The sequence below is a fragment of the Anolis carolinensis genome, unplaced genomic scaffold (genome assembly GCF_035594765.1).
Source record: "Anolis carolinensis isolate JA03-04 unplaced genomic scaffold, rAnoCar3.1.pri scaffold_8, whole genome shotgun sequence".
Taxonomy (NCBI): domain Eukaryota; kingdom Metazoa; phylum Chordata; class Lepidosauria; order Squamata; family Dactyloidae; genus Anolis; species Anolis carolinensis.
The window spans coordinates 16,914,179-16,940,722 of NW_026943819.1; the positions used below are offsets into that span (position 1 = coordinate 16,914,179).

At 45.2% G+C, this 26,544-nt stretch overlaps 1 protein-coding gene across 4 annotated transcripts in view; it reads left to right on the top strand.

The window, feature by feature from the left end:
• The window catches only part of vsig10l2 (V-set and immunoglobulin domain containing 10 like 2), an 80,486-nt gene that overhangs the window by 28,329 nt on the left and 25,613 nt on the right, over window positions 1–26,544 (top strand). Inside the window, exons 1-3 of one of the 4 annotated variants that reach the window (XM_062961317.1) lie at window positions 17,487–17,588; window positions 19,483–19,916; window positions 22,735–23,082. In XM_062961317.1, coding sequence (XP_062817387.1) covers window positions 19,838–19,916; window positions 22,735–23,082 — 427 coding nt within the window. In that variant the 5' untranslated portion in view covers window positions 17,487–17,588; window positions 19,483–19,837. The other 3 variants (XM_062961316.1, XM_062961318.1, XM_062961320.1) reach the window with 3 other exon arrangements.

Below are 26,544 nucleotides of genomic sequence, written 5' to 3' on the forward strand. Positions count from 1 at the left end.
GAGGTAGGCATGTGTGCCTTGGTCTACATTTGATGTCCATCCGAACACAACCAAACATCTTGTGAACTATAAATCCCAGCAACTACAACTCCCAAATGACAAAAATCAACCCTCCCCCGACCCCACCAGTATTCAAATTTGGGCATATCAGGTATTTGTGCCAAATTTGGTTCAGTGAATGAAAATATATCCTGCATATCAGATATTTACATCACAATTCATAACAGTAGCAAAATTAAATTTATGAAGTAGCAATGAAAATAATTTTATGGTCAGGGGTCACCACAATATGAGGAACTGTATTCAGGGGTCGCGGCATTAGGAAGGTTGAGAGCCACTGCTCTGTACTGACTCTTTAAAGTGTAGTGTGATTATTATTATTATTATTATTATTATTATTGACATAACGACGTTGTATGACACAGCAAACAAGATAGATATGCTGGATTTCATATCACAAAATCACAAGTCGAACACTTCCCAAGTGTCTAGGACTGCGTGACGTATTTTCGGATGATGCGCGCAGATCCCAGTAGGGTGGCCTTTTGCAGCTGGCAGATCGTAATTTTGTCAATGTCTATTGTTTCCAAATGCCAGCTGAGATGTTTTGGCACCGCACCCAATGTGCCGATCACCACCGGGACCACCTGCACTGGTTTCTGCCAGAGTCTTTGAAGTTCAATCTTGAGGTCCTGATAGCGGCTGAGTTTTTCCTGTTGTTTTTTGTCAATGTGACTGTCACCTGGGATGGCAACATCAATGATTCAAACCTTTTTCTTTTCCACAACTGAGATGTCTGGTGTGTTGTGTTCCAGAACTTTGTCAGTTTGGATTCGGAAGTCCCACAATATCTTTGCGTGCTCATTTTCCAATACTTTTGCAGGTTTGTGATCCCACCAGTTCTTTACTGCTGGGAGGTGGTACTTGAGGCATAAGTTGTTGTTGTTGTTGTTGTTGTTATTATTATTTAAAGTGTAGGTAAAAGGTAAAGGTTTTCCCCTGACATTAAGTCCAGTCGTGACTGACTCTGGGGGTTGGTGCTCATCTCCATTTCCAAGCCGAAGAGCCGGCGTTGTCCGCAGACACCTGCAAGGTCATGTGGCCGTGTAGTGTGATAATAAAGCGTCGGTAGGTAGCTTAGAGGTATAGAGTGTGCATCCCACTTTAAATCCTGTGGCTGCCACCTGCAGAAGTTTGGGGTTTCTAGTTTAGGGAAAGGGACCTATTAGCAGGAACTATTCATTTGCAACTCTCTGTGATTAATATAAGAGAAAATAATACCTTGTTTGCAACTTGGACCGGCTATGACTACACGCACACACCATGGCGGACAATGGAGCAATCGTTTTTGCAGCAAACTCTTCCTACAAAGTAAACCCAGCTCCGTACCAGCTGCTTCTACAAAGGAAGCACATTCCTAGGTTTTCCTGCAAGCAAACCAACCTTCCTAGCTTGACACAAAGCAAACAATAATTCTTTGTTAGCCTCTGGGAGGAAGGGTGAGAAAGAAGTTAATTAATTTGTTGATTGATTAAGGGTGGGCAGTTTCTTCTTTTTATACAGTGGAGAAGGGTCTGTCTTGAACCTTATGTGACCAGGTTTAAGATGCCTGCTCTTTGCTTCAGGGCAAAATTCTTGTGCCAAACTATAGTAACAGCAAGTAGTTTGTGCGGGGGCACCTAATGAGATTCCCAGGTTAGGGCAGAGCATTGGATTTGGGAGCTAAACTTGCAAAGTGAGGGTTTTTTTTGTGGCTGTAAAGAAAACAGAACCTTAACCACAAAATTTAATCGCAACAGACCCACCCCCTTCCTCTTGTCCTGAGCAGGCCTCCAACCTCCCCCAACTCCTTGCTCGAATCATCATTTTCTTCCCACTCAGGGAATGTCAGAGCAAGGGACAACTTCAGTGCAAGAATCAGCCCAGGGTTGGCCATGTAACGGGAGGAAAGCTGATAATTCAGCGAGTGTTTTTCTCTGCACACTGTGTGTGGCCTGTACCATGCGCAGTAATCGTATCTCTCCCTTGGGGAGTGATGTGCCTTCCTCACTGGAAAGCAAGACGTTGTGGAGTTGCAGGATTTTGTTTGCTATTCGTAGTAAACAGTCATGTGTGCATTGGGTTGTTGTATGTCTTTCGGGCTGTGTGGCCATGTTCCAGAAGCATTCTCTCCTGACGTTTCGCCCACATCTATGGCAGGCATCCTCAGAGGTTGTGTGCATTGCTTGGAGATGGCCCGGGTTCTATTATTTTCACTCTCTCTCTCTTAATGTTTTTCTTTTCTTTGATTTTTTTGGAGATAATTCTGTTTTCTCCCCCGCATCCTCCATCCTATGCACACTCACAAAAAAAACTTATAAATTATTTGCAAACAGAATTTATTTTCTGCCACTCCTGAAGAAAAGATAGCTCAAGTGTTTACAGAACAAGAAGTCCTTGGGAGGAACAGGGAGGGGCTTTGACGGTCATTCTCTGGGAGCCACAAACAGCACAGCATGCCTCCCTCAGAAAACCCCTGGCAGCCACAGATCCAGATGTTGTAATTAGGAGGATGCTTCCAGATGGTGAATTGTTTGGATGAGAGAGTGAAAAAGACAGGGATTGCAGCATCCTACACAACTCCACAAGCCACATGGTTGCAGTGAAGGATGCCTGAGGTGATCTTTGCAGATTGCGAGGAAGCGGGGCTGCTTGCTTTGCACAGAATAGAATGATTTTGTTACATCTTCCACCCAAATTCTGAAAATGAATGCCACAATCTGCTCCAACCAATGGAGAATCTTCTTGTAACAGTAAGCTTCTGACTACGCCTTGCAGATTCCAAGGCAGATAACACATGGAAAGGCCAGAGGATTCAAATTATAGTGCAGTGCTTGTCTTCTAACCATGGAGGTTTTGATGTTAAATTATAGATTCCAGTACAGCGTTTCTCAACCTGCGGGTCGAGATCCTTGGGGGGTTGTGAAGGGAATGTCAGAAAGATCGGTTCTGTGTGGGAAGTTTGGCCCAATTCTATCATTGGTGAGGTTCAAGGGGCTCTTTGATTGTAGGTCAATGATGGGCAAGCTTTTGCGCTTGGGGTGTCAAAATTCACCAAAAAAATCTAGCATGACTTGGGTGGTGTGTCACTTTGAGAAAAAAACCCCATAATTTTGCAATATGTATAGTTTAAATAACAAAAAATGTATAATTGTAATATATAACTGTATTTAATAAATCAAAAACTATTTAATACCATTATTTCCATGTACAACAATCTATGGTACCTCTTGCAGTTTCCACGCTGATTTCTCTCTATTCTAGTTTCAATGTAATCATGAATAATGAATAATATAATAGTAATAATATGCTAATATGCTACAATAATATAATAATAATAGAATGATATAATAATCTCTCTCTCTCTCTCTCTCTCTCTCTCTCTCTCTCTCTCTCTCTATATATATATATATATATAAATGTAATGTGCATAATTCCCATGGAGTAAACAACAAAACCACTGGACCAAATCACACCAAATTTGGCCACAAAAGACATAGTCATCCAATCAATCTGCATGCGGCAGCATGTCAGCAAAAATGGCTAGGCGTGTCAGTGCTGACACGTGTGTCATAGGTTGGCCATCACTGTTGTAGGTGAACTATAAATCCCAGCAACTACAACTAACAAGGTCTGCTTTTCCTAAACTCCACCAGTGTTCACATTTGGGCATATTGAGTATTTGTGCCAAGTTTGCTCCAGATCCATCATTGTTTGAGACCACAGTGTTTTCTGGATGGAGGTGAACTACAACTCCCAAACTCAAGGTCAATGCTCACCAAACCCTTCCTGTATTTTCTGTTGGCCATGGGAGTTCTGTGTGCCAAATTTAGTTCAATTCCATCATTGGTGGAGTTCAGAATGTTCTTTGATTGTAAGTGAACCATAAATCCCAGCAACTACAACTCCCAACTGACAAAATCACCCCCTCCCCACAAACCACACCTGTATTCAAATTTGGGTGTCTCAGGTATTTGTGCCAAATTTGGTTCAGTAAATGGAAATACATCCTGCATATCAGATATTTACATTATGATTGATATCCGTAGCAAAATTACAAGAATGAAGTAGCAACGAAAATAATTTTACCACAACATGAGGAACTGTATTAAGGGATCACGGCATTAGGAAGGTTGAGAACCTAGAATCTCTTGTCTGTGACTAGGTTCCTGGGACTCAACGTCCAAAGTCATATCAGGAACCAAGATGTAGAACCTCTTGGTTCCCTTCCAGAAATGCTTTCACCCAAGTTGGTACCAGGGATCCTAACCCCAAAGTATTCTGGGAAAAGTCAAGAAAAAGTTGAGTAAGTTCAACATCACTGAAGACTCAAGATGTTTTGCTGCCTGAACAAGAGAACAAGGTGTTGCTTGAATATTAGTTGTGTGCAGAGGCGGTCCAACCATGAGGCGAACTAGGCACTTGCCTGTGGCGTCATCATCCCAGGGGCGCCATCATCCTGGGAGGAGGGCACCACTCTCCACCTCCTTCTCTTTTGGGCCTTCCGGCGGCCACGCTGGGCCTCCCGGTGCCCGTGCTGGGCTTTCCGGCCGGTGCAGACCCACCTTCGCACCACGGGAGCCCACCTTTGGGGCCTTCAGAGATTGTGAGGTCTGTGGGAACTTGGAAGCTAGGTATGTGGGGTTTATATATCTGTAGAAGGTCCAGGGTGGGAGAAAGAACTTTTCTTTGAAGCAGGTGTGAATGTTGTAATTAATCACCTTGATTAGCATTTAATGGCCCTGTGGCTTCAAGGCCTGGCTTCTTCTTGCCTGGGAGAATCTTTTTTTGGGAGGTGTTAGCTGTCCTTGATTGTTTACTGTCTGGATTTCTTCAGTGTTGTTCTTTATTTATTGTCCTGATTTTAGAGTTTTTTTTTTAAATACTGAGGGCTATCTAGGTTATCTAAGTCCACACTGCCCTATATCCCTGTTCAATGTTTAGTGCTAAATTTGCAAATATAGTAATTCCTACATAACATTACCATGTATTGAACTGCTTTTTCTATTGATTTGTTGTAAAACATGATGTCTTGGTGCTTAAGTTGTAAAATCATAATGCAATTTGATGTTTAATAGGCTTTTCCTTTATCTTTCCTTATTATCCAACATTTTCGCTTATCCAACGCTTTTATTTTTCAGTGATTAGTTTGGGGGGGGGCGCCAAAATTCTGTTCGCCTACACTTGAAAAATACCTAGGGTCGGCTCTGGTTGTGTGGTGTGGATGCCCCTTAATACTCAACATTGTCTGGATTAAATTTCTAGGAGATATAGATAGGCAACGCTTGCTGTGTGATGCTTAAAGCAGAAAGGAAATGAGGTTTGTGAAACTGCCAGAATTCTCCCTTTGGTGTGAAGGAAGAAGACAGAGGGAAGCCAAAACATGAGCTTTGGAAGTAACATATGGAAAATTATACAGGCCTGATGGAAAAGGGTAAAAAGGACTTCTGGCGGCAGAAAAACGTGGGAGGACAGGCAATTTAATGGAGCATGAGGTCCATCCAAACAGGTTAAGTCACCCCAAACTCCAGCCAGACAAGTTTAAATTAGCTTGGAGTGACTGCAATTTGCCATGTTCCTCCAAAATAAACAGTCCTCACCCTCCTAGCTCAGAGAAGCAACTGCTGGAAATTTCCATCGCAACACTCACACCTCTGTCTAATGCAGGCCGCACTAATTAAATTCTCCAAACAGCCCAGGACTAAACATATGAGCGTTTATGTCACATGTTATCCCAAGTCGTTTTGCCCATGTTCTTGGCCACTCAGAGGTTTTCTTATTAGTGCAGATCAGTTGGTGGGGAAAAGTATTTGCTCTGGGTTTAATGATTTTGTAGGGTCTCCAGTGCTGAATTTTCACATGAATCAAATACATCTAAGCCAATCTTTTTAAACAGGGAGCCAGTTCACAATCCTTCGGACCTTTGGAGGGCTGGACTATAGTTGGCCACCGAGCAATAATAATAATAATTATTAATAATAATAATAATAACAACAACAATAATAATAATAAAAAAGAAGGTTGGAAGAAACCCTTTGGGCCATTGCGTCCAATCCCTTTCTGCCTTTGTGCACCGAAAGCACAAGCAAAGCACCCCTGATAGATGGCCACCCAGAATCAATGTTAATAATAATAATAATAATAATAATAATAATAATAATAATAATAAGGGTTGTAAGAGAAGAGACCCCTTGGGTCATTTAGCCCAACCCCCTTCTGCCCTTGTGCCGTGGGGGCCGGATAAATGGCTTCGATGGGCCGCATCCGGCCCCCGGGCCTTAGTTTGGGGACCCCTGATCTAAGCTATGGTTTAGTGCAGGGAAAAGCAAAGCACAGCCATCCAGATATAACTGAAATGCAACTCCCACAATTCCCAGCCTATACAGTATATGCAGTGTGAGCTCACTTGAATGGCTATGGCCACATGCTATGGAAACATGGGAGTTGGTGTTTGGTGAGGCACCAGCACTCTTTGGCAGAGAAGACTGAAAACCTTGCAAAGTTACAGGTTCTGTGACTCCATAGCATTGAACCATGGCAATTAAAGTGATGTCAGTTTGCATTAATTCTACAGTGTATATCAGGCATGGGCAAACTTTTTTGTCTTGGGGCCACACTGCGGGCTCGGCCAGGAGGGCTGGGCTGGGAGGTAGGCGAGCCATTTGCATGCTGGACAGGGCAGGCTCACGAGGGGTAGGACCTGGGGTGGGTGGGTGGGGGGGACGGGGCCAGGAGGGGGCAGGGCAGGGCCTGGGTCATCCTCAAGTTGTCCTCCCTCCTCCTTATGCCGGGAGTGAAGGGGCCATAAGCCAGAAAATAGTAAACTTTTGCCTATTTATTTATTTACAGCATTTATATTCCGCCCTTCTCACCCCGAAGGGGACTCAGGGCGGATCACATTACACATATAGGCAAACATTCAATGCCTTTTAACATAGAACAAAGACAAGACAAACATAGGCTCCGAGCGGGCCTCGAACTCATGACCTCCTGGTCAGAGTGATTCATTGCAGCTGATTGCAGCTGGCTTGCTCTCCAGTCTGCGCCACAGCTCGGGCCCAGAACTATGTGGCTTTGCCTCGACATATGCCCCTCCCTCCCTTCCTGTGAGCTGGTGCCTTTCTCCAGAAAGTTCCAAGACCAAAAGTTAGCTTGAAATCAACAAGTGAGGTCATTGGTATCACTTATGCCAAGTAGGTGTGGAAGGTGAGGAAGACCCTCAGCCATTGGTCAATTTTAGATAAGCCAAAGATAGATATTCTTTGTTAACTGCGGCCATTTCCATGATACAGTCCTTTGTACGGCTGTTTGCCTTATCATTAGAACTGATAACAATAAAAGGCTTGTTTTATTGCTCTCTTGGAATTCTCTCCTTTACTTCCTAACAGGAGGAAGGTGGGACATGAGGTGGGACACTGCCCCAATCCTCTTCTCCCGACCCTCTTCGGGATGTCCTCTTGGGATGATGCCAGGAGAAGGGTGAGTCAGGCATTGGCTGAGAGTGCTCCGGAGGGCTCTCAGCCACCCCATGCCTTCCTTGAGCTGTCCTCCCGGCCTAAGGATGGGGCCACTCACCCCATCCTTATGCCAGTAGAAGAGCGAGACGCGTGGTGGCTGAGAGCGCTCCAGAGGGCTCTCAGCCACCCCATGCCTTCCTTGAGCTGTCCTCCCGGCCTAAGGATGGGGCCACTCACCCCATCCTTATGCCAGTAGAAGAGCGAGACGCGTGGTGGCTGAGAGCGCTCCAGAGGGCTCTCAGCCACCCCATGCCTTCCTTGAGCTGTCCTCCCGGCCTAAGGATGGGGCCACTCACCCCATCCTTATGCCAGTAGACGAGCGAGACACGTGGTGGCTGAGAGCGCTCCAGAGGGCTCTCAGCCACCCCATGCCTTCCTTGAGCTGTCCTCCCGGCCTAAGGATGGGGCCACTCACCCCATCCTTATGCCAGTAGAAGAGCGAGACACGTGGTGGCTGAGAGCGCTCCAGAGGGCTCTCAGCCACCACATGCCTTCCTTGAGCTGTTCTCCCGGCCTAAGGATGGGGCCACTCACCCCATCCTTATGCCAGTAGAAGAGCGAGACACGTGGTGGCTGAGAGCGCTCCAGAGGGCTCTCAGCCACCCCATGCCTTCCTTGAGCTGTCCTCCCGGCCTAAGGATGGGGCCACTCACCCCATCCTTATGCCAGTAGAAGAGCGAGACGCGTGGTGGCTGAGAGCGCTCCAGAGGGCTCTCAGCCACCCCATGCCTTCCTTGAGCTGTCCTCCCGGCCTAAGGATGGGGCCACTCACCCCATCCTTATGCCAGTAGAAGAGCGAGACGCGTGGTGGCTGAGAGCGCTCCAGAGGGCTCTCAGCCACCCCATGCCTTCCTTGAGCTGTCCTCCCGGCCTAAGGATGGGGCCACTCACCCCATCCTTATGCCAGTAGAAGAGCGAGACGCGTGGTGGCTGAGAGCGCTCCAGAGGGCTCTCAGCCACCCCATGCCTTCCTTGAGCTGTCCTCCCGGCCTAAGGATGGGGCCACTCACCCCATCCTTATGCCAGTAGAAGAGCGAGACACGTGGTGGCTGAGAGCGCTCCAGAGGGCTCTCAGTGTTGTGTGTCTTCCTCCCCCACCTTTTTGGAATTAGGACATGACAAGCCACCACGTCCTTATGTCAAGAGGACAGGGAAAATTAGGAGGGCCTGAGGTAATCGCCCAGAGGGGCCTTAGTTTGCCCATGCCTGGTGTATATGCTCCCGCTATGCTTTTGAACAGCAGGACTTTTGTGACAATGGCTTTATGAGAATGTTGGAAGTGATGACCGTCACCCCAGCTTTCAAATTGATTTAAAAACGCAGCGGAGAGTTCCGCCGGTCACCCACCAAAAGAACGGAGCGGGACCGCAACAGACTATTATTAAAAGACCTTTTTTCCTTCATTTTCCTCTTCCCTGAACTATGTAACAAATCCCCCCAATAAAAGTAACATTTATTTTAACAGTAACACTCTCAATCTGGTTATTTTGTATCTCCCTCTGACTCCTTCCTTTGCATGCAGTTTCTCTCCCTCCCGTCCCTTTAACTCCGGATGAGATTTCTCGGCCATAGATTAACATGGGGGACGATATAAATTGGCTCATATCTCTATCAAAATTACCCCTAGAACGCTCCTCTTTTAGACCTAACCCTTTCTAAGGCTCCTGACTCGAAGACAACCAGCAGAACCGGAATCGGTCCAGTTTTCAGCACCCCAACAGCTGACTGTCAAACGGGACCGACGGCTCCTTTCAAGCTAAACTGCTGCTTTATCCCGGGTTTTCCTCTCCCCGCGACTCGCGGAATGGTTTTTAAGAGATCCCTAGCCCCTTTCTGTGAGTTGGGGATGGGGGGATCGCTCTCTCGCAGGGGAGACATAGTTCTCCAAGGACCCTCACCCTCTACAGCTGCCAAGGGGTGCCCGGACGGGTGCCCTCCACGCTTCATTCATACTTTTCATGATTTTTATGAAGGAGAAGAACACTCTTCCCCAAACCTACCCCTGGACTTATGGAAATCCTATGCTTCCAAAGACTGCAACCCCCATGCCATCTCTATGGATTCCTTATGAACTCTTTTCCCTCATGTATTTGTGAATTTCCATATTCTATGTACTTGGACACTCTCATGACTCACTGTTGTATGAATTTCCATATCGGGTTCCCCAGATGTTGTGAACTTCGTCCTTATCAAATGTTTTCTATTGCTTATACCATTCATGATTCCCCTTTATGCAATGTCACCCCCCTTTATGGATTCCCCTTTATTTCCTCGAGATATATCTGCCTATATGTATTTATACTCTTTGGGATCCCTGGAAAATATGTATTCTTCCCAGCAGGGTTTATGTTCCAACTTTATTTTAATTTTCATTTTATCCCATATAATTGTCAGATCATGAAATCAAATGGGAAATATTATGACCCCAACATGAACTCTAGCCCTATGACCCAGACCTCCCTTCCCAAAAACAAAAGGATAATCTGCCACAGTTTAATCCAATCTCATTCCGATCGCATGGACAATATAGGGCGAGCCACCAAATTCCTGAAGGTGACTCACCCCCAGGGCAAACATTGTCATATCCCAGGCCAGGACGCCGCAGGAAGGCACCCTGTGGGGCCGTCAATGACGGCTCATCACCAACCATCACCACTTCCCGTCTGATGCCCCAAAGACATATCTAAAATCTGTGAACGTGACAGGACCCCGGACATCCTTGATGGGTGTCATAAATTCCTTTAGAAATTGGCTGGGCCAGAATTAATCTGATATTTCCTGTCCGGTCACCCCATTGTCTCAATAGCTCCCGCCTCCCCCTCTCTGATTGGCCCGAGGGAGGACAAAAAACGGCTCCCCATTGGGCCAGCAGAGCAAGGCGGGAAACGAAAGCCCGCCTCGTTCCAACTCTCAGCCTATCCGCGACCAGATGGGCAGGGAAGCGGGGCGGGAAATTCAAAGGGTTGTCAGACCAAAACATTGTATAAATATGACTTTATTTGAAACCTATGTTACGCTAGTAGATTGAATGATCGCTATTAGCGTCCTTTTCAGCTGAATTGCTCAATAAAACCTCCTTGGCGGATTTTCCTTCAACTTGGCGGACCTTCTTCATTTCAGGCTTCAGGTTGTATTGCGGCTTATATTCTTCTTTTGGCTTCGCCAAGGTCCGTTCCCTCAGGACCGGATCGGCTTCCTTCTAAAGGGGCCCGATCCCCCAAACGCGGTCGATAACATAATTTGGCTTTACCACGAAGGGACTTGCTTGGAAGTTCCAAAAATCAATTTTTTAGGCTAAAATTCCAAGCGGCGACCTTGGTCCAGATATTCTGGAACAGGTTGGGGAGAGAAACGGCTGCAAGGAGGGCCCTCCGACCAACAATTTGACCTCATTTCACATCCAAATTTCTCTGGCAGCCCCTTTCTCTCTCTAGATCTGATTCAGGGTAGTGAACAAAGGAGCCAGATAGGAGGAAGCAGATTTTTAGCTCCTCGAAGGAAAGGCGCCAACGTGAAACAGGGGACGCCCTGTAAAAATAAAAGGGAACCGGCCCCGTTGTTGAGACCCAGGTGGGAGGAGCCCTGGAGGTATTGCACTTCGGATCAGGGCTCGGTAACAAATTCCTGGTGAAACACGGGAAGATCTGGCACCCGGGGGGCGTGTGAGAACAGTCTGGCTTGTAAGATTACAGGTTCAAGGATCGCGGGGTAGGGGGACGGTTGTGTTCCCGGGGCACCCGCGGATCCCACGGACGCCAGCCATTCAATCTTGGTGGAAGGAACTCTCGGTAGGACGAGCGGCACCTAGCCGGTTGGGTGAGTCGTTACTCCGTTAACTGTCAGGTACTGGGCAGGGGCTGAGCCAAGGATGGGTGTTTGTTCAAGCACGTCTAGGGTGTCCCACCCCAGCAGACATCCCCAGGGATTCTCCATTGGGAAAGATCCTGGCCAATTGGGGTGGGCTTTGCATCGAAAAACATGGTGCAGGCCAGGTTGGGCTAACTCAGAGCACATAAGTGGCCCCTTGTGACCCTTGAAGGGGGAACAGCTTGCCCCCCCCCCTCGCTTGAGTCGCCGAATTCGGAGTGTTGACCTAAGGTGACTCGCCAGGGGAGGGCAAGTGGCCCCAACTTGCTTATGCTGCAATGTTCATGGCCTTAAGCCAGAGGGAGAGTGGAAGGGGGGAGGGGGTCCAAGTCTTCCCATGCAGGGACGTGGGCTCAAAACCTACCCTCCTCAGAAGCTCCCCTCTAGACCTACTTCCCCTCCCGCCTCCACCAGAAGAGGAACTTCTGGAGACATTTGCTTACCCCCACCTTACCAAACCCGACCCCCATCCCTTGCCTCACCTCATCCCCCGTTTTCCCCTTTGTTCTGAGTCTTGCACCGACCCAGAACTCCCAGATTGACCCCTCAAAGGAACCTCTGCTTCCCGGGATCCCCACTCTCCCAGACTCACTCTCCCAATTCCCTACCATTTACCCCCGTCTCCCTTCCGTTTCCCAGCCCTCTGTTTTCTCTCAGCCCCATCTCCCCTCCGTTTCCCAACCTCCTATTCCCTCTCCACCCCTCCCCAACCGAATCCCTCTAAGCCTTTTTCCCTTCCACCCCAAAGACTTCTTCCCCCTTGCAGCCCCCCTCCCTTAATCTCTCCCTCTCTTCCTCTCGCTCGTCCTTTTTGACCAGAGGAACAGGGGGAAAGAAGGGGCCGGGGGGGGGGGGGAGGAGGACCCTCAGAGGAAGGAGGAATTGACTGTTCAGAGACCAAAGAACATCCATTGCCATCCTCTGTTTTATAATTGTCCTGAATATTGGGTCAATAGTTCTCCAAAGAATTATTTTCCCCTCTCTCCCTCCTTTTCAAAGCAATCTGCTTCTGAATTTTTGAGTCACCGTTCAATCCCCTTTTTCCTTCTTCTTTCCTGTTTGCTTTCAAAACTTTACCCAAAATCTCTAGGAACTCCCCAAAGATCCCAGAGGAACATAAATTTTTAGACTGTCAAATTGCATTTTTGTTGGTTACAATTTGTAAGTGGGACCTTTGATCTGGCATTCTTTCCAAATCGTCAGGTCACACCTTGAAATTTGCTAAAACAAAAGGATCCTGTGTCCTCAAAGACTCCTTTCCCTTTTTCTTTTCTCCTCACCCAATCCCTTTGGGCAACCCTGCAAAAAACCCCCCTTTTTTGAATCTTTCTCTCTCAGCCCCCCCCTCCTCTCTGGGGGTTATTGTGTATCTTTGGAAAACCTTCCATCTTCAGAGACTGGCTGAGTCCTGCCTGGGGCTTCCCTGTTCTCTGAATGGTATTCTTTGTTTGTTTGCCTTGACATTGGAGCTTTGTCTGTCCTTTAAATGTGGGGAGCCAAGTTTTGATCCTTTTCCTCATGATTTTCTTCCTTGAGCTATCCTCTCTGTTTCTCTCTCTCCCCCTTGTTTGCTATCTCTTGAATGACTGTGTATACAATGGGTTAGGGGTTTTACTAACACTCTCTCAGTATAAAAGGGACCGTTGGGAATTGTAGAATGGGGGATCCTGGCACCCCACATAGAAGGCACCCCACTCCGACCTGGACTACCAGGACCATCATCCGCTCCTGTGGCTATAAAGGGACTCTGAGAAACCCAGCTCAGATAAGGCAAGAGCAACCAGTGGGGTGCCATCACGGTGATGAGGCCCCCACCCACAAGCTGGCTCCGATCGTAAGGCTGACCCTGAGCAGAAGAACATCCCCCTTCTAATGCAGGGAGGAAAGGGCGCCCCCACGAGACCAGGAGAAGGCTGGCAGGTAAGGGCGACCCCTCCTCACCTGAAGAAGAGGTGGCAGAGGCTAAAAGTGTGTCCCCATGGAGCCACGAACAGGACCCTCGCTGTTGGTCGCTGGGTCAGGCGCGAGTGGGGAGCCCAAACATGGCTGCGAGGGTGCCAGAGGAACCTTCAGTATTGAAACGTCCCAAAAGGTATGAATGATTTATTTCCCATTTTTTTCCCCTCTTTTTTTTCTTCCTTATAAAACTAACCCTCCACACTTAGGGTCTTGGGGGAAGGGGAGTGGGGATGGGACACGTGATCTCTTTTCTTTGCTGTCTTGAGGCATTCCCTACCCCTTGGACCCCCCTTCCTGGGTGGAGGTGCTGGACCTGGCTGTGGTCACTAGGAGGCGCCTAGAGAAGATGGCATCACAACCACCTCGAAGTCCTCCTGACCTCCTACACCGCTTGCAAGGTGCTGGAATCCATGCCAGGATCCATCAAGAGTGCTCCTGAACCAGAACCAGCCCCCACCAGCGGTGAGGAAGACAAAGACCTGTGGACTGCTGAGCTGGGAGACGACCTGAAGGTGTTGTTCCAGAAAACACCTCCTCAGGGCCTGCCGCCCGCAAGTTGTCCTGACCCACACCCTCCCGAGGTCCGGAGAAAGACCAAACGCCAGAGACGGAAGCACAAGACCCCCTCCAAGGACCCCTCCAAATTCCATCCTTCTAGCACCACGGGAACACCCCCATTTGGACCTACAAACGTTTGACAGCTCGCTTTGACAGCTGTCAAATCGGCCCTCACTTCAACCCCCCCCCCCCGCTCGGAAGAACTAACACCACGATTCCACTGGGAGCTGTCCGGCGTGCTGAATCAGGAGCCGTGAGTTCTAATTTCCCCTCTATTTTTCTCTCTGCTCTTTCCCTATCTTTCCCCACTAGGAGCTGTCCAGGGTACTAACCCTAAAAATGCTAACCCTAATTCTCATTTTTTCTCTGACTCTCCCTGCCAGCTCTAGCCCGGTGTTGTATGAATGGCTTTCTTCCAAAGTAAACTTCTGGCAACAGTTGGCCACAAAAGCCTTAAATGTCTCAGATTTTTGCCTGTCCAGTGGAGCCTCAGCCACAGACCTGTTTTCCACCTGTTTAATTGGCATTCCAGAACCTCTGGAAATTTTTAGAAATTATACCATGTTCCAAGACATCCCAAAGGATATGTCTTACAGAGATCTCTCTAACTGGGGAAGAGTCTCCATGGACAAGTTGCCTGGCATGGCTACCATCCGCCTTGCTCATGTTCCTCAAGCAGAAAATTGTTTTCAAATACCCACCTGCATCGGTGAGTGCCATCAGCTTCCCATTGACAACTCTCTAAATTGCACCCATATAGAAAAACTGTCTCATCTGAATGCCCATTTGGTCCTGCCCCCAGGATGGTTTTTCCTGTGTGGACAGACAGCCTATGGTTATCTACCTGCCAATACCTCCATGGGGAATTGTGCATTGGGTAGGCTGTCTCTTTTTATGCCCTCCAAGAACGACTTAGAATTGGCACACTCTTTGGGTCGGAAGGCAAGATCCATTCAAAACTTGGATCCGAATTGTGACCCCTCAGTAGTACTAAAAGGCATCCCACAATTTGTGGCGGCTGCATTGTTCACTCCTGGAGTGGCCTCAGCCATGAATTATAGGGCCATAAAGCATCTGGCCTGCGCTCTGGTCAAAAACATCAATTATACCTCTCAAGCCTTGGCATCAGTGGCAAAGGAAATGCATGAGCTGCGGGAGGCTGTGTTAGATAACAGGGCAGCTATTGATTTCCTCCTATTGAAAAACCACTATGGCTGTGAGAGTGTAAGGCACATGTGCTGCTTTAATTTGACAGACCAGACTCCTATGATTCATAAATCCATCGAGGGTTTGAATGATTTGGCCTCAGGAATTAAGGAGACGACTGGATTCGACCTTAGTTTTTTGACCAACTGGCTCCCTTCTTTAGACTGGCTGAGGAAAGGTTTTCTCCTCTTTCTAGCTGTAATCCTTTTCCTTCTAGTAATAGGCTGCTGCTGGTCGCATTTGCCCGCTCTGTTCCAAATTTGCAGCAAAAGAACCATTCGAACCCCTCTCAACAGATGGCCATGCTGCCGCTGAGAGGTTATAATGTTTATGCGGTAGGGCAGGGGCGAAATAGGCTCCGCCCATCTCGCCCCGCCCTTACCGAGTGGGGAATATGATGACCGTCACCCCAGCTTTCAAATTGATTTAAAAACGCAGCGGAGAGTTCCGCCGGTCACCCACCAAAAGAACGGAGCGGGACCGCAACAGACTATTATTAAAAGACCTTTTTTCCTTCATTTTCCTCTTCCCTGAACTATGTAACAAATCCCCCCAATAAAAGTAACATTTATTTTAACAGTAACACTCTCAATCTGGTTATTTTGTATCTCCCTCTGACTCCTTCCTTTGCATGCAGTTTCTCTCCCTCCCGTCCCTTTAACTCCGGATGAGATTTCTCGGCCATAGATTAACATGGGGGACGATATAAATTGGCTCATATCTCTATCAAAATTACCCCTAGAACGCTCCTCTTTTAGACCTAACCCTTTCTAAGGCTCCTGACTCGAAGACAACCAGCAGAACCGGAATCGGTCCAGTTTTCAGCACCCCAACAGCTGACTGTCAAACGGGACCGACGGCTCCTTTCAAGCTAAACTGCTGCTTTATCCCGGGTTTTCCTCTCCCCGCGACTCGCGGAATGGTTTTTAAGAGATCCCTAGCCCCTTTCTGTGAGTTGGGGATGGGGGGATCGCTCTCTCGCGGGGGAGACATAGTTCTCCAAGGACTCTCACCCTCTACAGCTGCCAAGGGGTGCCCGGACGGGTGCCCTCCACGCTTCATTCATACTTTTCATGATTTTTATGAAGGAGAAGAACACTCTTCCCCAAACCTACCCCTGGACTTATGGAAATCCTATGCTTCCAAAGACTGCAACCCCCATGCCATCTCTATGGATTCCTTATGAACTCTTTTCCCTCATGTATTTGTGAATTTCCATATTCTATGTACTTGGACACTCTCATGACTCACTGTTGTATGAATTTCCATATCGGGTTCCCCAGATGTTGTGAACTTCGTCCTTATCAAATGTTTTCTATTGCTTATACCATTCATGATTCCCCTTTATGCAATGTCACCCCCCTTTATGGATTCCCCTTTATTTCCTCGAGATATATCTGCCTATATGTATTTATACTCTTTGGGATCCCTGGAAAATATGTATTCTTCCCAGCAGGGTTTATGTTCCAACTTTATTTTAATTTTCATTTTATCCCATATAATTGTCAGATCATGAAATCAAATGGGAAATATTATGACCCCAACATGAACTCTAGCCCTATGACCCAGACCTCCCTTCCCAAAAACAAAAGGATAATCTGCCACAGTTTAATCCAATCTCATTCCGATCGCATGGACAATATAGGGCGAGCCACCAAATTCCTGAAGGTGACTCACCCCCAGGGCAAACATTGTCATATCCCAGGCCAGGACGCCGCAGGAAGGCACCCTGTGGGGCCGTCAATGACGGCTCATCACCAACCATCACCACTTCCCGTCTGATGCCCCAAAGACATATCTAAAATCTGTGAACGTGACAGGACCCCGGACATCCTTGATGGGTGTCATAAATTCCTTTAGAAATTGGCTGGGCCAGAATTAATCTGATATTTCCTGTCCGGTCACCCCATTGTCTCAATAGCTCCCGCCTCCCCCTCTCTGATTGGCCCGAGGGAGGACAAAAAACGGCTCCCCATTGGGCCAGCAGAGCAAGGCGGGAAACGAAAGCCCGCCTCGTTCCAACTCTCAGCCTATCCGCGACCAGATGGGCAGGGAAGCGGGGCGGGAAATTCAAAGGGCTGTCAGACCAAAACATTGTATAAATATGACTTTATTTGAAACCTATGTTACGCTAGTAGATTGAATGATCGCTATTAGCGTCCTTTTCAGCTGAATTGCTCAATAAAACCTCCTTGGCGGATTTTCCTTCAACTTGGCGGACCTTCTTCATTTCAGGCTTCAGGTTGTATTGCGGCTTATATTCTTCTTTTGGCTTCGCCAAGGTCCGTTCCCTCAGGACCGGATCGGCTTCCTTCTAAAGGGGCCCGATCCCCCAAACGCGGTCGATAACAGAAGGATGAAGCTTCTAAGATGCGTGACATCAAACATCATGGAGGCACCCGGAAGACCAACACACATCTGTAGAACATAACCAAATACTGGGTAGCTACATTACTACTTATTGTTGTTGCTATTGTATATTCATGCAACATTTCATCAGTGAAACATTGGAGAACACCAAAAAAGAAAACCCTTTAACATTTTCATTGATTTGAATAGCAGAGCTAGGCTTTTCCTAAGCATTAACCAAACTGCATTCAAAGGAATCTACCACCAAGCAAGCAGGCGTAGGATCATTGGACTGAATGAGGGGGAATCCAAGTCCTTAGGTCTGTGGTAATTTTGGAAAATCAATTTCATGTCAGTTAAAAAACAACAACATGGCGATTGATGGCAAACAACAGAGAAATTAGAAGTCCTTAATAGCCAGCTGCTTCATGTACGTAGCAAAAGAACTGGAAGGTTTAGCCTTTGTAGATCAAATATGGGTTTCAGATACAGTAGAGTCTCACTTATCTAACACTCGCTTATCCAACGTTCTGGATTATCCAACGCATTTTTGTAGTCAATGTTTTCAATACATCGTGATATTTTGGTGCTAAATTTGTAAATACAGTAATTACAACATAACATTACTGCATATTGAACTACTTTTTCTGTCAAATTTGTTGTATAACATGATGTTTTGGTACTTAATTTGTAAAATCATAACCTAATTTGATGTTTAATAGGCTTTTCCTTAATCTCTCCTTATTATCCAACATATTCACTTATCCAATGTTCTACAATGTTCACTTATCAATGTTTTCAATACATTGTGATATTTTGGTGCTAAATTCGTAAATACAGTAATTACAACATAACATTACTGCATATTGAACTACTTTTTCTGTCAAATTTGTTGTATAACATGAGTTGTATAACCCTGAGTCCCCTCGGGTGAGAAGGGCAGGGTATAAAGGTTGTAAATAAATAAATAAATAAAATGTTTTGGTACTTAATTTGTAAAATCATAACCTATTTTGATGTTTAATAGGCTTTTCCTTAATCTCTTATTATCCAACATATTCACTTATTCAATGTTCTACCAGCCCGTTTATGTTGGATAAGCGAGACTCTACTGTATATACAAACTTCTAAAATTATTTTTGGAACAAATCGGTAGGTCAGGAGGCATACCAATTACTCAAGGCTCCAGCCTTGAATATACCTTCAGTGTTGTATTTGTGTTTGTAAATCTGTCTGTCTTCATATCACTTGTTGACTTATGATGACTCTACAAATTTCATAGGGATTTCTTGGTCAAGGAATGCTCAGGGCTACTTTTGCCAGTTCATAGAATCATAGAATAGTAGAGTTGGAAGAGACCTCATGGGCCATCCAGTCCAACCCCCCGCTAAGAAGCAGGAAATCGCATTCAAAGCACCCCCGACAGATGGCCATCCAGCCTCTGCTTAAAAGCCTCCAAAGAAGGAGCATCCACCACAGCCTGGGGGAGAGAGTTCCACTGTTGAACAGCCCTCACAGTGAGGAAGTTCTTCCTAATGTTCAGGTGGAATCTCCTTTCCTGTAGTTTGAAGCCATTGTTCCGCGTCCTAGTCTGCAGGGCAGCAGAAAACAAGCTTGCTCCCTCCTCCCTATGACTTCCCTTCATGTATTTGTACATGGCTATCATGTCTCCTCTCAGCCTTCTCTTCTGCAGGCTAAACATGCCCAGCTCTTTAAACCGCTCCTCATAGGGCTTGTTCTCCAGACCTTTGATCATTTTAGTTGCCCTCCTCTGGACGCTTTCCAGCTTGTCATCATCTCCCTTCAACTGCAGTGCCCAAAATTGGACACAGTATTCCAGGTGTGTTCCTTCCCAGACAGAAATTATGGGTTCTGCTAGCAGCAAACAAGGTTCAAAGAGTTGTTGTATGTCTTTCGGGCATATTTCACTCCCTGATTTGACTTCAGGTTTTCCTATGGAGGGTGTAATATTCTCATTGACCCTTAGGTTCCTCCAGAAACACCACCAGCCCAAGATGCTAAAACCAAGGAAAGTCTGCTCATGTTTTTGCCCTGCTTTTAAAAGAAGCTCCTGCATAATAGATCAAGGAAATGAGGTAAAGAAATGAATAATTGAAGATTAATTGCAGGTGATTCGGAGTAATCTGAGACTGACGAGGGCTATCTTTTGATGGATGAGAGACTGAAAGAGGAGATAGAGGGAGATCTGTCTTCCATGTCATAGAGGTTAGCAAGGTCTGGAGAAGAAGCAGGAAGTGGTGCGGAGAGATGTGTCAGTCTGGAAGGAGCTAACAGCACAGCACCTGGCCTCTGGTTCCTTTCTCATGCCGTGACATGGAGCAATGGATTATGGATTGGCAAGGAATGTACAGTTTAGGAGTCTGCTGAAAATCATCTACATCCTTCCAACTGTAGCTTATGGTGAGTAGCAAGCAAACCGTCTTGCTAGGCCAACTGCAGGACAACAATGTGTGTATGCATTTGTGTGTGAGCATTGGGGCTGGAAAAGCATTTTATTAGATTTGACAGTTTCTGATAGTTTTCTCACCACCTAAGATGCATTTCCCCCCTTGAAAATGGACACTTCTGCAAGGCTTACAGGACATTTTAAAGAAATCAGTAAATTCAAGCAACTAAAAATCTGATCCATTTAATCCAATATGTACCACAAACATGCTTAAGTTAATAAATAAGTTAATGGCAGGAAATTGGTAAAATGCATAACTAAATAAAGGTATTGATATATTAAATGTATGCACATATCAATGCTGGAAGATCAAGAACCCCAAAGTCTTGTAATTCAGTATGGTGGAATTGAGTAAAATACATCCAAATTGAGACTTTCACACTCCTAACTTCTATAGATGTGTATAATGAAAAGATATGGCCCTTTTTACGCGAAAAGCGCTGGCCATTTGTGAGAAGATGGAAGCTGAGAGCTGATACATTATTGCCATTAACAAAATCCAAACTTAAAATTTACTATGGACAAGACACTTGTTTTGCTTACCCCTGTCCTCGTTCAAACCTTACCTTAGGAAATTACTAATTTTAACCTTTTTACTCTGTATTTGTCTAGGAGCGGGTTATTAGGCCGCAGGTCGGGATCTTTTGTATTTTTATATGGTTTTATTGTATGTATGCGTAAGTGTGTACGTATTGTATGTTTTACATGTTTTGATATGGTCAAAAGTGACTAATCAATAAAGAATTAAAAAATAAAAATAAAATAAATGTATTGATATACAGTAGAGTCTCGCTTGTCCAACATAAACGGGCCGGCAGAACGTTGGATAAGCGAATATGTCGGATAATAAGGAGAGATTAAGGAAAAGCCTATTAAACATCAAATTAGGTTATGATTTTACAAATTAAGCACCAAAACATCATGTTATACAACAAATTTGACAGAAAAGGTAGTTCAATACACAGTAATGCTATGTAGTAATTACTGTATTTACGAATCTAGCACCAAAATATCACGATGTATTGAAAACATTGACTACAAAAATGCATTGGATAATCCAGAACGTTGGATAAGCGAGTGTTGGATAAGTGAGATTCTACTGTATTAAATATATGCACATATCAATGCTGGAAGATCAAGAACCCCAAAGTCTTGTAATTCAATATCAACTGGTGTATAGGAGAAAACTTAATACAACAAGTTTCTTCCTTTAAATACCTGGGGGTGACCTTTCAGGCCTCAGGCTCCTGGGGCTGTCATCAAAAAATGGCAATACAAAATGCTCTATCCAGTAGTAAAGCTATAATAGGCTTTTTCTACACAAAAGGTGGTCAATATATCCCCGCTGCAATAAAGGTGTTCCAAGCAAAGGTAACAGCCCAGCTACTTTATGCAATTTCTGTTTGGATCACAGGCTTCTCATCTAAAGCTGAACAAGTTCAATCAGGGTTCCTTAGAAAACTGTTCACTGTCCCCAATTGTGTTCCATCTGCTGTTTTAAGACTTGAATCAGGAACAACCTCATTGGAATCAACAGCTTGGAGAAGGGCCCTAGGATATTGGATTGAGAGGATATTCAAAGGACCAAATATACATATTTGATTCAAAAAGACCTCTTCAAATCCCACCAAATCAAAGCATTAAATGAAAGGTTTAAGCAATTGGGGCTTCCAGAGAACATACTGAGGGGTTTTGAGTATAAAAAGACTATGAAGATCTTAGCAGAGCGAATTAGTGACATAGACAAACAGACCTCAATGACTCGGGCGCGCTCCACATGCTCCCCATTGACTCTAGGCCTAACATTTAATTCTATGGGAGGTGCTAAATATCTAGAAAACTTAAATATACCAAAATTTCGCCTTGCTTTTAGCTGGGCCAGATTCAATGCACTCAAATCAGCCATACTAGAGGGTAGATACAAAGGCACTAAATACGAACACAGAGCATGCCCTTGCGGGGAGGGTAATGTCTAAACTGTAATACATGTACTTTTTATTTGTACAATTTACAAAGATGACAGATTAAGGTTAATATCCCCTCTACTCTCTAAATGGCCAGGAAGAACCCTAAATTGGTACCGCAGTTATTTACTGTCTGATCTTGACAAAATGATAACTGAGCAGGTGGCTAAATTTCTCTTTTCAGCGGCAAAAAGCCATAAGTGCTTTATGAAAAATCTATAAGTGTGGAGAATATAACAAAGAGTATCTAGGGGACGGTTTACTAATCTGTAATCAGTTTTTGTTTTAGATTATAAAGATAGTCAAATAACCAATAGAGATTGCACATACTTGTTATTAACCATAAGCCAAATGCAATGTCATAAATTACTCAAATGCTGTATTCCATCATTGTACTGCGACTTGATTCTAGCCAATGGTTTGTTGCCCGAAATAAAGGCTACTGACTGACTGACTGTAATTCAATATGGTGGAATTGAGTAAAATTCATCCAAATTGAGACTTTCACACTCCTAACTTCTATAGATGTGTATAATGAAAAGATACAGGTCTTATCCACACTCCACAATTATAGCAGTATGGTTTCATAAGACATTCTATGGAATCTTGGGGTTTGTAGTTTGCTGAAGCACTAGAGCTCTCTGACTGAGAATTCTCTAAACTGCAAATCTCAGGACGTCATAGGACAAGATCATGGCAGTAAAATTGATAAGAGAATGCTATAACTGTGCAATCTCAAAGGACTCATGGGATATCTTCCCCTTGGAAAAGGATCCCTGGTCAATGAAACTGCTGGCTTTTCTTTCAGGTCAGCTGCTCCCTTTGGAAGATACAAAGTATGAGGAGCAAGTGGTCAAGGGGGTCCGCGATCGCTCAGTCCTGCTGGCCTGCGGGGACGTGGTCTCGCCCATGATTGTCTTCTGGAGTTTCACCAGGCAGGGCTCGCTCATCCCCAGGGCCGTGGCCATCAGCAATGGCCTAGACTCCAAGGTGGAGAAGTCCTCTGTGGTTCTAGGGGACGTGACCTTGAGGAACAGCACCCTGGAGATCGAGAACCTGAAGAAGGCAGCGGAAGGGCACTTCATGTGCCAAGTGATGTACGAAGAGGAAGGGGAGATCAAAGTGGCTTATTACTATATTGAGCTCATTGTTTTGGGTAAGTAAGGTGGAAGGCCTGGGATTAGATGAAGGTACGGTTATTTAAAACTTGACACTCAGTTAAAGCAAATGGTATTTTGGGGAACTCACATTCCAAGGTTCTAATCTGTATAGTCAGTCCTCTATATTCATTGGAGTTAGGGATACAAGATCCCCAAGAAAGTGAAAAATTGCTATTGAGAAAGAAATTGCTATTTTTAAAAATCTGACAGAGTCCTTTGCTAGAAGTCCTAGGTCTTCCAGCATGACTCTATGGTCAATTTCTGCTGGCAGCTGAACACAGAGTCACATTGAAGGACCTAGGGATTCTTAAAGACAGGTTCTCTCTAGAAATCTCAAGGTCTTCCAGCATGACTCTATGGTCAATTTCTGCTGGCAGCTGAACACAGAGTCACATTGAAGGACCTAGGGATTCTTAAAGACAGGTTCTCTCTAGAAATCTCAAGGTCTTCCAGCATGACTCTATGGTCAATTTCTGCTGGCAGCTGAACACAGAGTTACATTGAAGGACCTAGGGATTCTTAAAAACAGGTTCTCTCTAGAAATCTCAAGGTCTTCCAGCATGACTCTATGGTCAATTTCTGCTGGCAGCTGAACACAGAGTTACATTGAAGGACCTAGGGATTCTTAAAGACAGGTTCTATCTAGAAATCTCAAGGTCTTCCAGCATGACTCTATGGTCAATTTCTGATGGCAGCTGAACACAGAGTTACATTGAAGGACCTAGGGATTCTTAAAGACAGGTTCTCTCTAGAAATCTCAAGGTCTTCCAGCATGACTCTATGGTCAATTTCTGCTGGCAGCTGAACACAGAGTCACATTGAAGGACCTAGGGATTCTTAAAGACAGGTTCTCTCTAGAAATCTCAAGGTCTTCCAGCATGTCTCTATGGTCAATTTCTGCTGGCAGCTGAACACAGAGTTACATTGAAGGACCTAGGGATTCTTAAAGACAGGTTCTATCTAGAAATCTCAAGGTCTTCCAGCATGACTCTATGGTCAATTTCTGCTGGCAGCTGAACACAGAGTCACATTGAAGGACCTAGGGATTCTTAAAGACAGGTTCTCTCTAGAAATCTCAAGGTCTTCCAGCATGACTCTATGGTCAATTTCTGCTGGCAGCTGAACACAGAGTTACATTGAAGGACCTAGGGATTCTTAAAAACAGGTTCTCTCTAGAAATCTCAAGGTCTTCCAGCATGACTCTATGGTCAATTTCTGCTGGCAGCTGAACACAGAGTTACATTGAAGGACCTAGGGATTCTTAAAGACAGGTTCTATCTAGAAATCTCAAGGTCTTCCAGCATGACTCTATGGTCAATTTCTGATGGCAGCTGAACACAGAGTTACATTGAAGGACCTAGGGATTCTTAAAGACAGGTTCTCTCTAGAAATCTCAAGGTCTTCCAGCATGACTCTATGGTCAATTTCTGCTGGCAGCTGAACACAGAGTCACATTGAAGGACCTAGGGATTCTTAAAGACAGGTTCTCTCTAGAAATCTCAAGGTCTTCCAGCATGACTCTATGGTCAATTTCTGCTGGCAGCTGAACACAGAGTTACATTGAAGGACCTAGGGATTCTTAAAAACAGGTTCTCTCTAGAAATCTCAAGGTCTTCCAGCATGACTGGAGATACTTAACCATAGAGTCATATTGGAAGATGTAGAGCAGTGGTTCTCAACCTGTGGGTTCCCAGATGTTTTGGCCTTCAACTCCCTTAAATCCCAACAGCTGGTAAACTGACTGGGATTTCTGGGAGTTGTAGGCCAAAACACCTGGTTGAGAACCACAGGTTGAGAACCACTGATCTAGAGATTTCTAGAGATAATATTTTAAGTCGTACCTATAAATAATCAAATTCACAAAAATGAAAACTGCAAATGTTGAGGGATACCTGTAGTTTATTTAGCAAAGAGAACTGGAACATGTGTAGCCAAGCAACATCAAAGTCTGCCAAAATATTAAGGAGAAGAATTCAATGTTCACTCCCCCTGCCACAGCCCTCACAACACATAAATCAGATATTTCTTCTTGGATTCTCCATATAGGGCCTTTCTGGGACTCCCAAGAAGTACAAGAAAAATCTTTGATCTACAGAGATCCTTATCCTTTGCTGAGCTCCCTTCCATACTTTCCAAGTGTTTCAATTTGGCCAAGGCAGCCTCAATTTATCTTCTGTGTTCCACTTCTCCAGCAGCTTTTAACATGATCCAGTTTCTCTCTCCTCATACATCCCTCCTATATTATCAGTTTACTTCAGTTATTGCAAACAGAAATCAAAATGCAAAAATAATTTGCACCAGTTTAACAGAAAAAGTGATAGCGCTATCTGACACGGGTGGATTTTGATGTTATAGGTGCTTTTACACTGTCCTGTAAGGAACCCCGGTGGCGAAGTGCTTTAAAGCACTGAGCTGGAGACCGAAAGGTCCCAGGTTCAAACCCCGGGAGCGGCGTGAGTGGCCGCTGTTAGCTCGAGCTCCTGCCAACCTAGCAGTTCGAAAACATGCCAATGTGAGTAGATCAATAGGTACCGCTCCGGCGGGAAGGTAATGGCACTCCATGCAGTCATGCTGGCCACATGACCTTGGAGGTGTCTACGGACAACGCCGGCTCTTCGGCTTAGAAATGGAGATGAGCACCAACCCCCAGAGTCGGTCACGACTGGACTTAACGTCAGGGGAAAACTTTTACCTTTACCTACACTGCCCTATATCCTAGGACAGGGGTCCCCAAACTTTTCAAACAGGGGGCCAATTCACGGTTGGAGGGCCAGACTATAGTTGGAAAAAAAACCAACCCTATAAACAAATTCCTAAGCACACTGCACATCTCTTATTTTGAAGTAAAAAAAACCAAAAACAAATGGGAAGAAATACAGCCTCAATGTTAATCATAATCATAATAAAAATAATAAAGAGGGTTGGAAGAGACACCTTGAGCCATCTTGTCCAACGCCCTTCTACCTTTGTGCACCAAAAGCACAAGCAAAGCACCCCTAACAGATGGCCACCCAGCCTCAATGTTATTAATAAGAATAATAATAATCATCATCATACATCACACAGTCCTAAATGCCGGGGAAGTGTTCATAGAATCATAGAATCATAGAATAGTAGAGTTGGAAGAGACCTCATGGGCCATCCAGTCCAACCCCCTGCCAAGAAGCAGTCCATCCAGTCCAACCCCCTGCCAAGAAGCAGGAAATCGCATTTAAAGCATTCAACTTGTGATTTTGTGATACGAAATGCAGCATACATATATATATATCTCGTTTGCTGTGTTATACTGTGTCTTTGTGCCAATAATAATAATAATAATAATAATAATAATAATAATAATAATAATAAAGAAATTTGGAAGAGACCCCTTGGGCCATTTAGCCCAACCCCCTTTTGCCTATGTGCACCAAAAGCACTGGCAAAGCACCCCTTACTAAATTATTAATTACATAATAATT